The 14,060-nt window shown below is 33.2% G+C and overlaps 1 protein-coding gene across 1 annotated transcript in view; it reads right to left on the minus strand.

Annotated features, from left to right (window-relative positions):
* Nucleotides 1-14,060, minus strand: part of HERC2 (E3 ubiquitin-protein ligase HERC2) — a 196,876-nt gene that overhangs the window by 37,608 nt on the left and 145,208 nt on the right. The window contains exons 41-49 of the mRNA XM_074173110.1: nucleotides 10,346-10,513; nucleotides 10,047-10,295; nucleotides 9,772-9,995; nucleotides 9,441-9,712; nucleotides 8,907-9,118; nucleotides 8,652-8,853; nucleotides 2,240-2,417; nucleotides 1,934-2,187; nucleotides 1,643-1,877 (exon numbers count right to left, since the gene is read on the minus strand). Coding sequence (XP_074029211.1) covers nucleotides 1,643-1,877; nucleotides 1,934-2,187; nucleotides 2,240-2,417; nucleotides 8,652-8,853; nucleotides 8,907-9,118; nucleotides 9,441-9,712; nucleotides 9,772-9,995; nucleotides 10,047-10,295; nucleotides 10,346-10,513 — 1,994 coding nt within the window. The remainder of the gene's footprint in view (nucleotides 1-1,642; nucleotides 1,878-1,933; nucleotides 2,188-2,239; nucleotides 2,418-8,651; nucleotides 8,854-8,906; nucleotides 9,119-9,440; nucleotides 9,713-9,771; nucleotides 9,996-10,046; nucleotides 10,296-10,345; nucleotides 10,514-14,060) is intronic.

A 14,060-nucleotide genomic window follows, 5' to 3' on the forward strand; every position in this document is an offset into this window, starting at 1 on the left:
ATCAATACATTCACTTTCATCATTATTGAAGAATGCAAGTAAATAAATACAGAGAAGTACCACAAAGGCTAAACTGCGCATGGATCACTAAGGTTATTATAAAATGCATACTAAGTAACTAGTTATTTGTAAATATATAGTAAATTTATAAACTATTGATAAAATATTGGAAAGCAATTGAATAAATGAATAAAATATATAAAAATGTTTCAAAAACTACACCTCACGATTTGTATATGGTTCATATACTTGAAAAAGCTACTGTGCTAGCGAAATATGTTGTGATTATATATTTTTTCCAAAAAAAGTTTGTGGAGATCAAATCGAGAGGTGTAGTTTTTGAAATTACTATGGATCTTCATCAAGTAACGGCCGAATCAATCAGAAAAAAATATATATACATAAAAATGTTTCATGATTGTAAACGAACACAATCACATAATGAACATATTAAAATACTAATGATGAACAAAATGAAAAAAATCGATAATGCTAATTGAAGCACAGTCATATATATATATATATATATATATATATATATATATATATATATATATATGACTGTGCATAAATGTTATGCTGAATGTAATTTATTATTTTAATCACGATAATAACTTAATAATAATCAAAATACAATCATATATATGTAAATATATTAAATACCAAATGATACACAAGTTGATACAACTTTAGAACATGGATACGTTTGAATTTGCATTTTTGAGGTCTATTAAACAGTGCATCTCATTTCTAGGTTTCATATTAATATTCTTGGCTTCTTGCTTGAATAGAGACAGTGAATTGAGATTCTTAATTTCAGTTGGAATTTTATTGAATAGTTTAGGAGCAAGAAAAAGATAACATCTCTGTCCAATAGTTTTAGTCATCTTAGGTACTTCCAAAGCTTCTTTCTTATATCGGGTGTTGTATATATGATGTACGCATTTGCTAGTTGAAATATATTTTCTTTGGTATACTCAGAGAGTGAGTAAAAAAGTTTGGCTTATATTAAGAAACCCTGATTCCCTATAAAGATCATTAATAGAAAGTCACGTTTTTTACCGAGTACGATTTTTATGAGCCATTTCTGTAGTGTTTCGAGATTTTTCAGATACTTGTTAGTTACTACACCCCATGCAATAATTCCATAATTGATGTGTGTTTGAACAAATGTATAATACATGATGCAAAGGTGATGTATATCAAAAAATCTTTTTAAATATTTACAAATGTTACAAATGTGAGCATCCCACCTCAAATGACTATCTACTGTGATGCCGAAATATTTAACAGTTCTGTTTTCCATCAGAAGCATATATTGGTTTTCAATTCGGTCGAAAGCAACCGTGTCTTCATCAAAGCCAGTTATATCTCCAGGAATGGCTAGGTTAAACATTTCATTGATATGAAATCTGGAGTATGAAAAGAATAGGTCCTTAAACAGTGCCCTGTACTCCATATCGTATAGTTTTATTGTTACTCCGGGTGTTATCTATTTGTACACATTGTTAACGATTATTCAAATAGCTATTTATCAAATCCCTTAATTTCCCCCTAAATCCTCTAAATCCTATATTTTCGAGGGACTTCAACATCCCATTATTTGAAAATGAATATGAAGTTTTGATATTTTGAATCTTACCTGAAGATGAGAGACAAGTCTAGGTCTCTGAATAGCATTGGTAGTACCATCACCCAATTGACCTTCATCGTTATCTCCCCAAGTGAATACTTCCCCTTCATCAGAACATGCTACACAATGAAGGGATCCTGTTGCAATACTGATTATTTTTTTCCCTTGTAAAGCAGCAACTTTCTTAGGTCTTCTTACATGATCGCCGGTTCCATGACCTAACCTGTGATAATCTCCTTTGCCCCTAAAGAATAAAAAAGAATATCTTTTACCTTTCAAAGTGAAACATTCACCAATTACCATGTATAAACACTACCCGATCGAGTTAAAGCTACTGAAAATTGTGATCCACATTCGACCTTGATCACACCCAAACCCGCTAAACTTTCTATTTTCATTGGTATCTTGCAACCATCAGATCCACCTCTTCCCAGTTTACCGTAATCTCCATCTCCCCATGACCAAACATTGTCATCATCAGTTATACAAAGGGTCTGTGCATCTCCTGAGCCACAAGCAACATCAATTACTTTATAACCAAGAAGAGCTTCAACCTGAAAGATTGATTTGAAGGATTAAATAATTCAAAGTGGAATGACATCTTACTAATTTTGGTTTGAGCTGATCTTCACTGTCACCATGACCCAATCTTCCATATCGACCTTTACCCCAAGTATATAAGTGACCTGTAGAAGTTATAGCAGCTGAGTGAGCTCCTCCACATGATATATCCACTATTTCATATCCTTGAATTGCCTCTACTAGTTTTGGCGTTTCACATGATCTGAAATATCAGGAACAACATATTACGAGTAATATTCTATATAAAAAGATATTCATATGAAAACCGAACATAAAATTTGATGTATTGTATTTTTCTGAATGTCCCAATTTTTTGCCTTGACAATTTTTTTTTGGCTATTTACTCTTCCTACGATATTAAATTTCATGATTGTTATGTTGGACATTTTTTCAAAAATTTATGAATTAGTTTGATCAAAATAAGTTTGATCTGTATTTTCTTTTAAGACCTAATTTATTAAAGACCGTGTAAAAATAGAATTCATCAAAATTATTGCAAATATCAAATTATTATTTTTGATAGAATCATCTCATTTTTAATAGGTACAATATAACAGTAATGGGGAAGTACACAATTCTCTGAAAGGTTTTGGTTATTTTAGGTGTTATTCTAGATATTTTATCTCACTGTTTACTATAGAATGAATCTAATAAAATTATCCGAAAAAAAGCACTGCTCCCAAATACTAGAACTGCAACACTCTTCTCAACGCGCGTTCCATCAACCAAGTTGACGTTTTCAGGAGTTGCAGTAGATCAATTCCTAACTGAAAACTTGGCTTATTTGTATCTTTTAGGATATAATTTCACTTTCACTTTTAGACTCACATCAATAATTCAATGGAAAAAATCGTGAAAATTCCCAAAATAAGCAGTGCTTATTTTGGATTTATTCAAGCTTGAGGTTTTCCACTTTTATATTGATTGAGGCCCCGCGCTCGAAAGCCTGGCTTTCTGGGGCCTCAATCTGACACAGTTCGTAAACTATAAATATTTTTGAATTTTGAAAAAAAGATCCTTGAAGAGGAGGTAATTTACTGAAAAAAAGTTCGGACTCCCAAAACGGTATCTCCATTATTTATAATTTTGATTTAACGCTGAAAATAGCTTTCCGCGCGCCATTTTTTTGGTTGCGCGCACGGCCTCTAAGCGAGTACGTAACTTGAAAATAATTTTTTTGAGGTATTTAAAGTAAATAGAAAAATTTAAAAATATTTGATATATAATCTTAACACTGTAGAGAAGTGATTTCCGTTGGAATTTTGCATTAAAGTTAATTTTTAAATAATTTGGACAATTGTTAATTAACAAAATTTTCTAACTTTATCGTTCAAAGTGAAATAAATATTTAAATAATTACGGTGAAATTATTTCGCTCCTTGGAGCCCTTCTTAGATACACACAAAAGAAGATTGCATGATAAAAGTTCTGGAAATTTTAATACATTGTTTAAAATAATTTTTTAAAATAAACAAAAAAAAAAAACCATAGTTGTGATTTTTTTTTTCATTCATCATTATTTTATCGTTCTTATGCCGATAAAAGACAAATAAAACAAAACAAATAATTTGTATATACATTTTTTATAAAAAAAATGGACTATTTCAATATTTGAAAAAAAAATTCACAACTTTATAGAGAACTGTCAATTATGATTTAAAAAGAAAATTTCTTAATAATAATAATAATTGTTTTTAATCGTTTTTTTCATATATCTACTGTTTAAATTATGAGGTGAGACATTTTTTCTTTTCTAAAATCATAATTAACAGTTCTCTACAAAATAACAAAAAGGATTCCATTAACAATTTCATTGTTTATTTACTCAATAATTTGTTATAAACAAATACGCAACTTGGGTCAATTTTTTTTCAAAGTTATAAAAATTATAAAAGCAACCAAGAGCATACAAAAATCGAAGACAATTTTTTACCATTATTTATTCAATTTTGAAAATACACGTGCTGCAAAAATTGCACCAGCTGATCCATTTGTTGACTTTAATGCTTATATAACTTTTAAACTATCAGAGATACGACAATAAACATTCAGGACACTTTTGTAGATAATTAAAGTATCTTTCAAATGTCATCTTGCATATATGTTTTAGTTATTGTTAATTTGTTGTTTTAGGCATTTGTTCATTAAAATTAACGATTTCCTCGGGTTTTTACAAATTTTCAGGCTTACAGCTCAGTAAATAATGCAAATTCGGATATTGAACTTCAGAGAAATTTTGTTATCGAGATGAAGATGGAAATAATGACTCTGACGATGGAGATGAGTCAACCATGTTTCAACAAACAGAATAATATTATAATAAGAACACATAACTGTTTCTTGTAGTTCAAATAATTTAGTTCTTAGATCGCCAACATATATCTACCTTATATCTATTTCCTTTTGAATGAATTTTATCTGTAACACATGTTTCAAATATTATTGTTATATAGCTATGATGAATGTTACATACCTTGATTTTATATTACCGACTATATATAATTTTTATAAAATTAACTGTAACTGATGCTATCATATTTATCACATTTCTGAGGTCTCAGTTTGAAAAACCTATTACCTAATTTTCACACATCTTTTTTATTTCTTGATTTTAGCAAGATCAAATCAAGTGACGCTCTTTCAAAAAAAAAAAGGTTCCACAAAATAAAAAAACTTACCACCACTACTCTCCAAATATACCTACTGACTGCCGTTAGTAACTTGTTATTCTTTTTTTGAAATTCATTGTAAGCTGTGGAATAATCATAAAATAAAATTATCGAAAAAAAGGTGATAGTATATAAAAGTTGAAAACCTCAAGCTTGAATAAATCCAAAATAAGCACTGCTTATTTTGGGAATTTTCACGATTTTTCCCATTGAATTATTGATGTGAGTCTTAAAGTGAAAGTGAAATTATATCCTAAAAGATACAAATAAGCCAAGTTTTCAGTTAGGAAATTGATCTACTTCAACTCCTGAAAACGTCAACTTGGTTGATGGAACGCGCGTCGAGAAGAGTGTTGCAGTTCTATTTTCAAAAAATTGTGTACTTCCCCATTACTGCTATTATTGTACCTATTGAATATGAGATGATTCTATCAAAAAATAGTTTAATATTTGCAATAATGTTGATGAATTCTATTTTTACACGGTCTTAAATAAATTAGGACTTGAAAGAAAATACAGATCAAACTTATTTGTATATATATATATATATATATATATATATATATATATATATATATATATATATATATATATATATATATATATATATATATACATCGGAAAACTCTAGGGATATTTTTATAACATACTAAATATCATAAAAATAAATGCATGAGGTCGTTTAATTTCGATTAAATTGGTACACTCGACCACCCTGTAGATTGAACAAAGCCTGCAAAAACGATAACTAATCTTTTATCAAGTTTTTTACAAACTGTAGGTTTTCGGCTAAAATGAATAATCTGAAAGTGTCGAGTTTGTACATTCTATGCAGTTCTTGCTCAGCAATTAAACTGGAAATATTGTGCGTTAACATGGAACGCCATCACTTACCATTGGCTGAGATGAATAGAGCTGTAGGGCTTCTTCAAGGTGGCATGCGACAAAAAGATGTAGCTCTTCGTTTAGGGGTCTCCCAAAGTGTTATCAGTCGATTGTGGCGGCGTTTCCGTGAAACTGGCAGTCCAGCCGAACAACATCCAGGGCGAGGACGCGCTACAACTGCAGTTCAAGACCGATTTTTGGTCTTAACCGCAAGAAGACAACCGACAATCACAGCACCTGAGTTGGTTAACGTGTTGCAGCAGACGCACCAGGTAACCATTGGTCGTGATACTGTTAGAAATCGACTGCATGAAGCAGATCTCCACAACAGAAGGCCACTTAGATGTCCACCTTTGTCGAGAGGCAATCGCGGTAGAAGATTAGAGTGGTGTCAAGAACATCAAAACTGGGATGGAAATGATTGGGCCACAGTTTTGTTTACAGACGAATCCAGATTTGTATTTCATCCAGATTCTCGTCGAGTAAGACTGTGGAGACGACCTGGAAATAATGAACGTTTGAGACACGTCCAGGAAGTCCACATATACAGAGGTGGTACAGTAATGCTATGGGGCGGAATCATGATCGGCGGCAGAACCGATCTCGTTTTTCCAAATCGCTCCCTCACAGCTCGACAGTACCTCGACACCATTCTTCTACCTATCGTCCGTCCATTTGCTGGTGCTGTTGGTGAAAACTTCCACCTAATGCACGATAATTCTCGTCCACATGTCGCGCGTCTAGTGACTGACTGGCTCACCAACGAAGGAGTTGATGTATTGCCATGGCCAGCACAATCACCGGACCTGAATCCCATCGAGCATGTGTGGGACATGCTTCAACGAAGAATTACTCCGCATATGGGGAACATTCACACAATGTTTCAATTGAGAGAGATTTTAATCGCTGGATGGGCAAATGTACCTCAACAAGAGATTGACAATCTCATTTTGTCGATGCACGATAGATGTAGGGCCGTAATAAACCAGTGTGGATGCCATACTTTGTACTGATTCCAATTTTTTTTGTATTATGATTTTTTTTTCGGGGTGCCAAAGAAGAGCCATATTTTTTTTTAGTTTTGCTTATATGCGCACTCAGTATTTTTGACCATTTAATAAATTTTGATGTAAGTTACATTCGTTTAATAATCACCCGTCAACTTTTTTTTCCCTAAAGCGATCTAAAAAAAAATTATTGCCATTTTTAAAAATATCCCTAGACATTTCCGATGAATATATATATATATATGTATATATATATATATATATATATATATATATATATATATATATATATATATATATATATATATATCTGTTTGAAATCTGAAATCTGTTTTTCCGTTAATCAGCTGCCGCCCCCATACGAACGACAACTCTCAGAAGTTGAGAAACTTATGCGAGCTAAGGACTAACGAGGTCTTACCTTTTAACGTGTGATTCCTAACACGGTATATAGGTATATATATATATATATATATATATATATATATATATATATATATATATATATATATATATATATATATATATATATATATATATATATACATATATATATCGACCTCACTCGATCCGCTTAAATTTACTTTATATGGAGTATTGATTGAGCATTCCTTCTTAATGGTTTGCCATATGTGGACTTATTTGAGATCGGCAATATACGAAATCAAAACGGAGTAGATGAAGGAATTTGAAAGGATTCCTTTATTCTGGGCTACAGGATAAATTGACAGTGAGTATAAAAAGTGCTCTGAATAGGATTTCTTTAACTAGTAATCCTGAAAATTTCTAGAGAAAATTTATTTCTTCGGTAATATTTCATTTTGTTTCGGACTTCACCAACCATGAATGAAAGGAAATCCAAGATTATCAAGAAAATGAATAGATTATGTTTTATAGATTGGAATCCTAAAATTGTGTTGGATATTTTTTATTATTTTTACAAATAAATGATACATCTCACAACAATTGTTCTGTTTTAGGAAATCGGGAAGAAATTTTAAATTTGTACTCCGTTGATGAAAATTATGAATGATAAACATGTTACACTACCTCTCACAGATGATATTATTATTCCCACTACCAGAGGTGTGAAAGCACTATTCTTGACATACGTTTTAGCAAACAAGATGATTTAATCAGTAAATGATCTCATTCCAATTAAATATAGGTAAAGGGTGACATCAAATACGAATAAATCTACAAGTTCCTCTTGATGATACTTCCACTGTGTGGAAAAATGGATTTTATTACATCTATTACCATTTTCAACAATGATATATATATCTGACGAAATTACTTCACCACACCGGACTCTATTCTAGATGAAAGTATTTTCAGCTCATAAATTATTAATCTGAATTTTAATAATCTTGTTATGTTTATCTGTAATCAAATTATGTCTGTATATAATCAGAATAAATAAATAATTTTTTTTTCAAACCAGTCTACATAAACATTTTAATAAACTTTGTGGCTAGTACTGTGGTCAATTGAAAAAAAATAGTCAAACTGATAATCGGCGTTGAATAGACACACTAACTTTATTTAAATAACAAAGATTATCAGCATAAAAACATCATCTCGGACCATTTGAAATTTTTTTGCCAAATGTTCTCTCCTGATCAAACGTTATGAAACTATCAGAACACGTCACTCAACAATAAATTCTGCCAATGCTAGCTTTTTAAAAAGTCAGGATAGAAAATTATTCATAAACTTCATTTTTTTGTATATATTTTACCACTTTTCAGGAATTGATAACACCATATTGAATCCAAATCTGAATTTCAAGAGGCGAAATTCTTCTTAAGCTTGGTATAAATATAAAAATATTTTCAAGTAAAAAAAAACAATGAATAATTTTGAACAACTTACGTTCTAGTCCCATGTCCAAGTTTACCATCGTCTCCTTCTCCCCATGAGTAAACATCATTGTCAGCTGATAATGCCAAACAATGTTTACCTCCGGAATTCACGGCAATTTTTTTTATGTAAACATGTTGAATTGACTCTAGTAGTGTTGGCACCAAAACTGAATCAGTACCACCGATACCCAGTCTTCCACCAGCACCATAGCCTACATATTAATTAATAATAAAAGTGTCATAGTTAACTTCGTATCTTTTTTACCAGTGGCATAGGTCTTTCCATCAGCTGTAATGGCAAATAGAGTTTGTTCACCTCCTAGAAGTTGTATGGGTCTGAGAGTCGATAAAGCTTCACAAGCTGTAGGTATTTTAACTTTAGCCCCTTCTACTCCTCCTAACTGGCCTCTGTGATTGTGACCCCAACCATAAATTGTCCCAGATCCACCCCATGATAAAGTCCAATCTTCAGGACGCCTTGAAAATGTATATTTTAGTAAATAGTGTCAAAGAGGTGAATGAATATTTGTCACAGATCAGTTGAAATTGTGTAACAACCAGAATGGATTGAGAATATTTAACTCAATGATATATCAATGAAGGCAACACATTGAAGAAAAAAGTGACATTTTATAGCAAACTATAAAATTCCCCTATTTAGAATTTTTTCAATTGGTATTTGAATTGTGTAACGGAAATGTCTCTATTCTCTGGAATTGAATTATATATGATGATCCCATCGTGATATATCAGTATCATAACAATCTGCCCTATAAATAACAAGAGAAATTTTGCCAACCTGTTTAGCCAAATCAAAAGCTGTTCATCGTTTTCTTTTTTGAAAATATCATGCTTCTCATATTCCCAATAATCTTTCGATATATCACCACTAGAGTCTGTTAATTTTTTTCTTACTTCTTGGCAAAAATTTAAAGGCAATGGAATTCGATGAATCAAGGATTTTGCAACTCTTGCAGCATGACAGTATCTTCTGAACCAAGACCACTTATGATTATCAACAATGCCAGCCATCTTATCTAGTTCTAAATCACAGGCCAGTGCTACCAACACCTAAATTATATTATCAGAGGATTATTATAAAAAGAATCTCACATCGCTTAATTTCTTACTTTGAAAAAATCTGAATGCATTAAATGCAGTCCTGCTCTCACTGAACCATCTTCATATTCATACTGGCGCAGTAGAGCTTGAGGCAATTCCTCTAAAAGGGAACCCAGTGCACTGTCAGGTGCTTTTAGCTCTTGTAAGTGGATAGCTACCATTTCAGGCTTCTTATGTTCACCTACCAGGAGTCTGTGTAATCTTTGTAATGACCACATTCGCTGGCCAGGAGCTTAAAAATCATTAAATAGGTGAGAGAAAATACAACAAGTTCAAAACTTACAAAGAAAACTTAATTGTGAACATGACGCTAGAGCAGCAGCAAGTCTAGACATTAATGCTGAATCAGCAGAAGGATACAATCTAGGATCCAGTAAACACATAACCATATCCATTGATGGTTGACTAAGAACGGCCCGATCTGATCCAAGTTCAGTTAAACCATGATTTGACATAACAGGATAAACGGTAAATCGCCATCCCCAACCATTTACAGAACTGTCACTACTGAAAGTCCATCTTAGTTCGTCTCCTACGAAAAAATTTGGTGTCAAATTATAACAGACTTTTTGTTATACTTACCAGGTATTCGCAATTCTGAAGACCAGTCACTCCATTCTCGACCTGAATTAGTGGCAATTATTCTGCCAGTACCATCAGTAATTTGTAAGGGGTCATGTCTCCGTTCTGTTGAACATCTTCTGTCAAATTCTACTCGAAGAGCATCTGCACCTGGTAATCTCACATGTCCTATTGAAAATTTTCAATTTATTTTATTAAATCAATTTCAGACATCTCTCAAGTTTGTGATGAAAAATTAGTTTATAGAAATAGTACTGAAATATTGCTTTCAGAATTTCTTTGCTGTTTTTTCTTCAATAAAAGTGAAGGAATTTACCCTAATACTCTGAAGAAGTTGTAGCAACTATTTTGGCAGAGGTGGTCCAACGAGTTCATTGCAGAACTTCAACGAAGGGTGAAATGAAAAACTTCTTTACATCAACACAAAATCGACCAAACAGTTTTGGTTAAAGGACGGTAATTTGCCCTCACCGTGTTGGGCAACAGACAGAATAATTGTGTTAAGGACTCATAAAAGGATCATTTGAAAAACTCTGTTTCCTACTCATTGAGGATAATATTTAATGATTTCTGTTTTCATTATTTGGTATTTGATTTGATGTTCTGGAATTTTGTACTTAATTTTGAAAGAGAGTCTTTCAAGACGGGACTAGACTGTACTAGAAGTCGGAAAGAAATTGTATTGTACAAGCGAAAAAAAAATTACTGCTGCAATAATAAACCGCAGCATAATAAAACAAATTGGTTTATTCAATACACAAATTATAGACCAATTTCAGTTGAACAAGTTTTTTTGTAAATTATTGAGAAATCAGTACATTCTAGATTATTTGAATATCTTGAAAAGTCAAAATTATTATATGACGGCTAATACGGGTTTCGAAAAATATGGAGTTCTTACATTAGACTCAAAGAGAACATTTGATAATATGGACTATAAAAATCTTCTAGAAATTATGGACCAATTTCAGTTAAACCTGTTTTTTTCAATAATTAGGAAGCCAGTACATTCTAGATCATTTGAATATCTTGAAAAGTCAAAATTATTATATGACGGGTAATACAGGTTTAAAAAAATATGGAGTTCTTACATTAGACTCAAAGAGAGCATTTGATAATGTGGACCATAAAAATCTTCTAGAAATAATGCATAATATAAATTAATTTTAAACATTCACAAGAATTATGGATAGTTTACAATAGGAAAATTGAAAGTCAAAATGTGCTAAAAATATATAAACATGTGCAAAAATCTATGGTCAAATGTGAAAATACAATTCATCCAATATTTTTTTTCACAAGTACTTTGAATTCTTGAACATTTTTTATGTTTTTCAATTCGGCAGGAAGCTGTTTATAACATATTACACCGTTATGCAAGATGCAACGTTTCCCAATTTCCGTTTTTGATCTCCTTGGATGTATGAAAAATGTTTTTGTGATAACTATAAATGAAATGATTTTCGGTGATACCTAAACTGCTGAATTTTTCATTCATAATGGTAAAATGAATGAATGAACAGATTGCCAATAGATAAAATGAATATGTATTCATTTCCTCAGTTATCTGAGGTAATTGGTTTCAACATAATTAGTATATGTGGGGTACCGAGAAGGTTCTATTCTGGGATCTGTTTTGTTTCTCATACAATTCAATTCTTTGTCTACAGGAAATTTACTAGCTAAATTACAAATGCTTGCTAATCTAACCCCTTTAATTGACAATGGAAATGGTGTAAAAGAAATCAAAATTATTATTTCAAAAGACCTTGATCAAATATAATTATGGCTTTAAGGTCACAAAATGTCACTAACTTCAGAGAAATATTTGTCATATGTTTATATCAAAAAAGTGTAGATCAAGTGATTCAAAAACTTCAATCAAAGTCCATAATGAAAATATTAAATATCATTTGAATTGAAAAGACCATATTTCAAGAAAAAAATTATTTTTTTGGGATAGAAAGCCAAAACCTTTCTTTCCCAATGAATAATCTCATAGTGCAAATTTTCTTGGTCTTATTCTAGATGAAAATGTATCATGGACGAAACATATTGAAACAATAAGAAGGAAAATAGCTCCCATAATTGAACTTTTATTTAAAATAGGAAATGTATAAAGTGTTTTGTAACGAATTAAAGAATTAACTGTCTTAAACAAATTTATTTTTACCAATACTTCACTATCATAACTAATTTAGATACACCACTTAGCAACTAACGCCTAATTTATCTTCACTTTGTTAACCGCTCGATTCGCTTTCTGAATACAGACTCTGCTCTGGACGGGAAGCGGCCTTTTTTGTATCGGCAACGAACGCTCCAGATCTCTCTAGCGGTTTCGGCACTCATCTATGCCTTTCGCGGTGGTTCATCGAGTGCATTCCTTCGCGGTGAGTCATTGTTTATTCGCTGGCTTAGATATCGGTCAGGGCCGGCTTCAGATTCATTACATTGCCCCCTTCTCAAAAAAGTTTCGCCCCGAAAGGTCATCCTTGGCGTGTGTCGATACCTGCAGGACTTCCCATATCTGCACTGTGAAGTTCGATGGAAGTAACACTCCACAGTCTTCATGCTCGGTCGTGGAAGATGGTTACCGCACACCAAAATATTGATGCCGCTGGATCTGAAGATCGTTTCCAACATGCTTCTCACAATTCTCCAGTCCAGCCTGTCGAGCCCAGAGGCTAATTTCGGGATTGCCGAGTCCACGATATTCTGGTCGAGCATCGTGTCCTTCAGTAAGCATCGTGTCTAAGTAAGACTCCTCCAGACATCTTCATAGGACGGTTTGTCTCGAGAATGCTTTTTGGTCTGACCCTTCTTCAACTGTAGCACTCCTCCGACTTCAGGATTCTGTTCTTGTAATGTCTGGAGCTGACCGAATTTCTTGTTGAATACCACAGCGATACTCTTGGACATTTGGAGATCCTCTGCCACGCAGTGAGCTAGTGCGTAATCAACTGGAACCTTGAAAAGGTCTCGTGGCTCTTCTTGAGTTACCCCATGTACGACTTTCTGTCCGTTCGAGTATAAGGACATGAATTGCTGGAACGTCATTCCATTATCTGGTGGTCTGAGGACGCGAACTTGGTCGTGATTTTCTGCATAAGGAGCCAATCTATTGAAATGGACGACCTTAGGCTTTCCTCGAAGTGGCTTATGGATTCGGTAGACGAGGTCATTAATTTTTTTCATGATTTTGTATGGACCCTCCCACGAGTTCCGCAACTTCGGCGATAAACCACGGCGTCGCTTAGGATTGTACAGCCAAACTAGGTCACCGATTTCGAATCCTCCACCATTTGCCTTGATGTCATAGGCCTTCTTCATCCTATCGCTGGCATTCCGGATGTTTAGACGGACTCGTTCATGGATGTCGTCCATTCTCTGCCGAAGCTTGCTGACATATTCTTCTCCCGCAGTGTCTTGTTCTGGCGGCGTCCCAAATTTCAGGTCGCAAGGAAGCCGCAGCTCTCGGCCCATTATAATACTGGAAGAGGTTTGGCCGGTTGACTCGTGCACTGCCGAACGATAAGCCAGCAGGAACAGGTGGAGGTATTGGTCCCAGTCTCTTTGATGGTCGGAGACTACCTTGGACAAGTGGCGGTTTATGGTCTTATCCATTCGATCCATCATTCCATCGGACTGTGGATGTAAGGCTGTGGTTCTGGTCTTTCGAATGTCCAACAGTTTACATATTTCTTGAAACATG

Source organism: Leptinotarsa decemlineata, unplaced genomic scaffold (assembly GCF_025532065.1).
Source record: "Leptinotarsa decemlineata unplaced genomic scaffold, Ldec_3_MD MMD2_tig00000199_RagTag_RagTag, whole genome shotgun sequence".
In the NCBI taxonomy this organism is placed as follows: domain Eukaryota; kingdom Metazoa; phylum Arthropoda; class Insecta; order Coleoptera; family Chrysomelidae; genus Leptinotarsa; species Leptinotarsa decemlineata.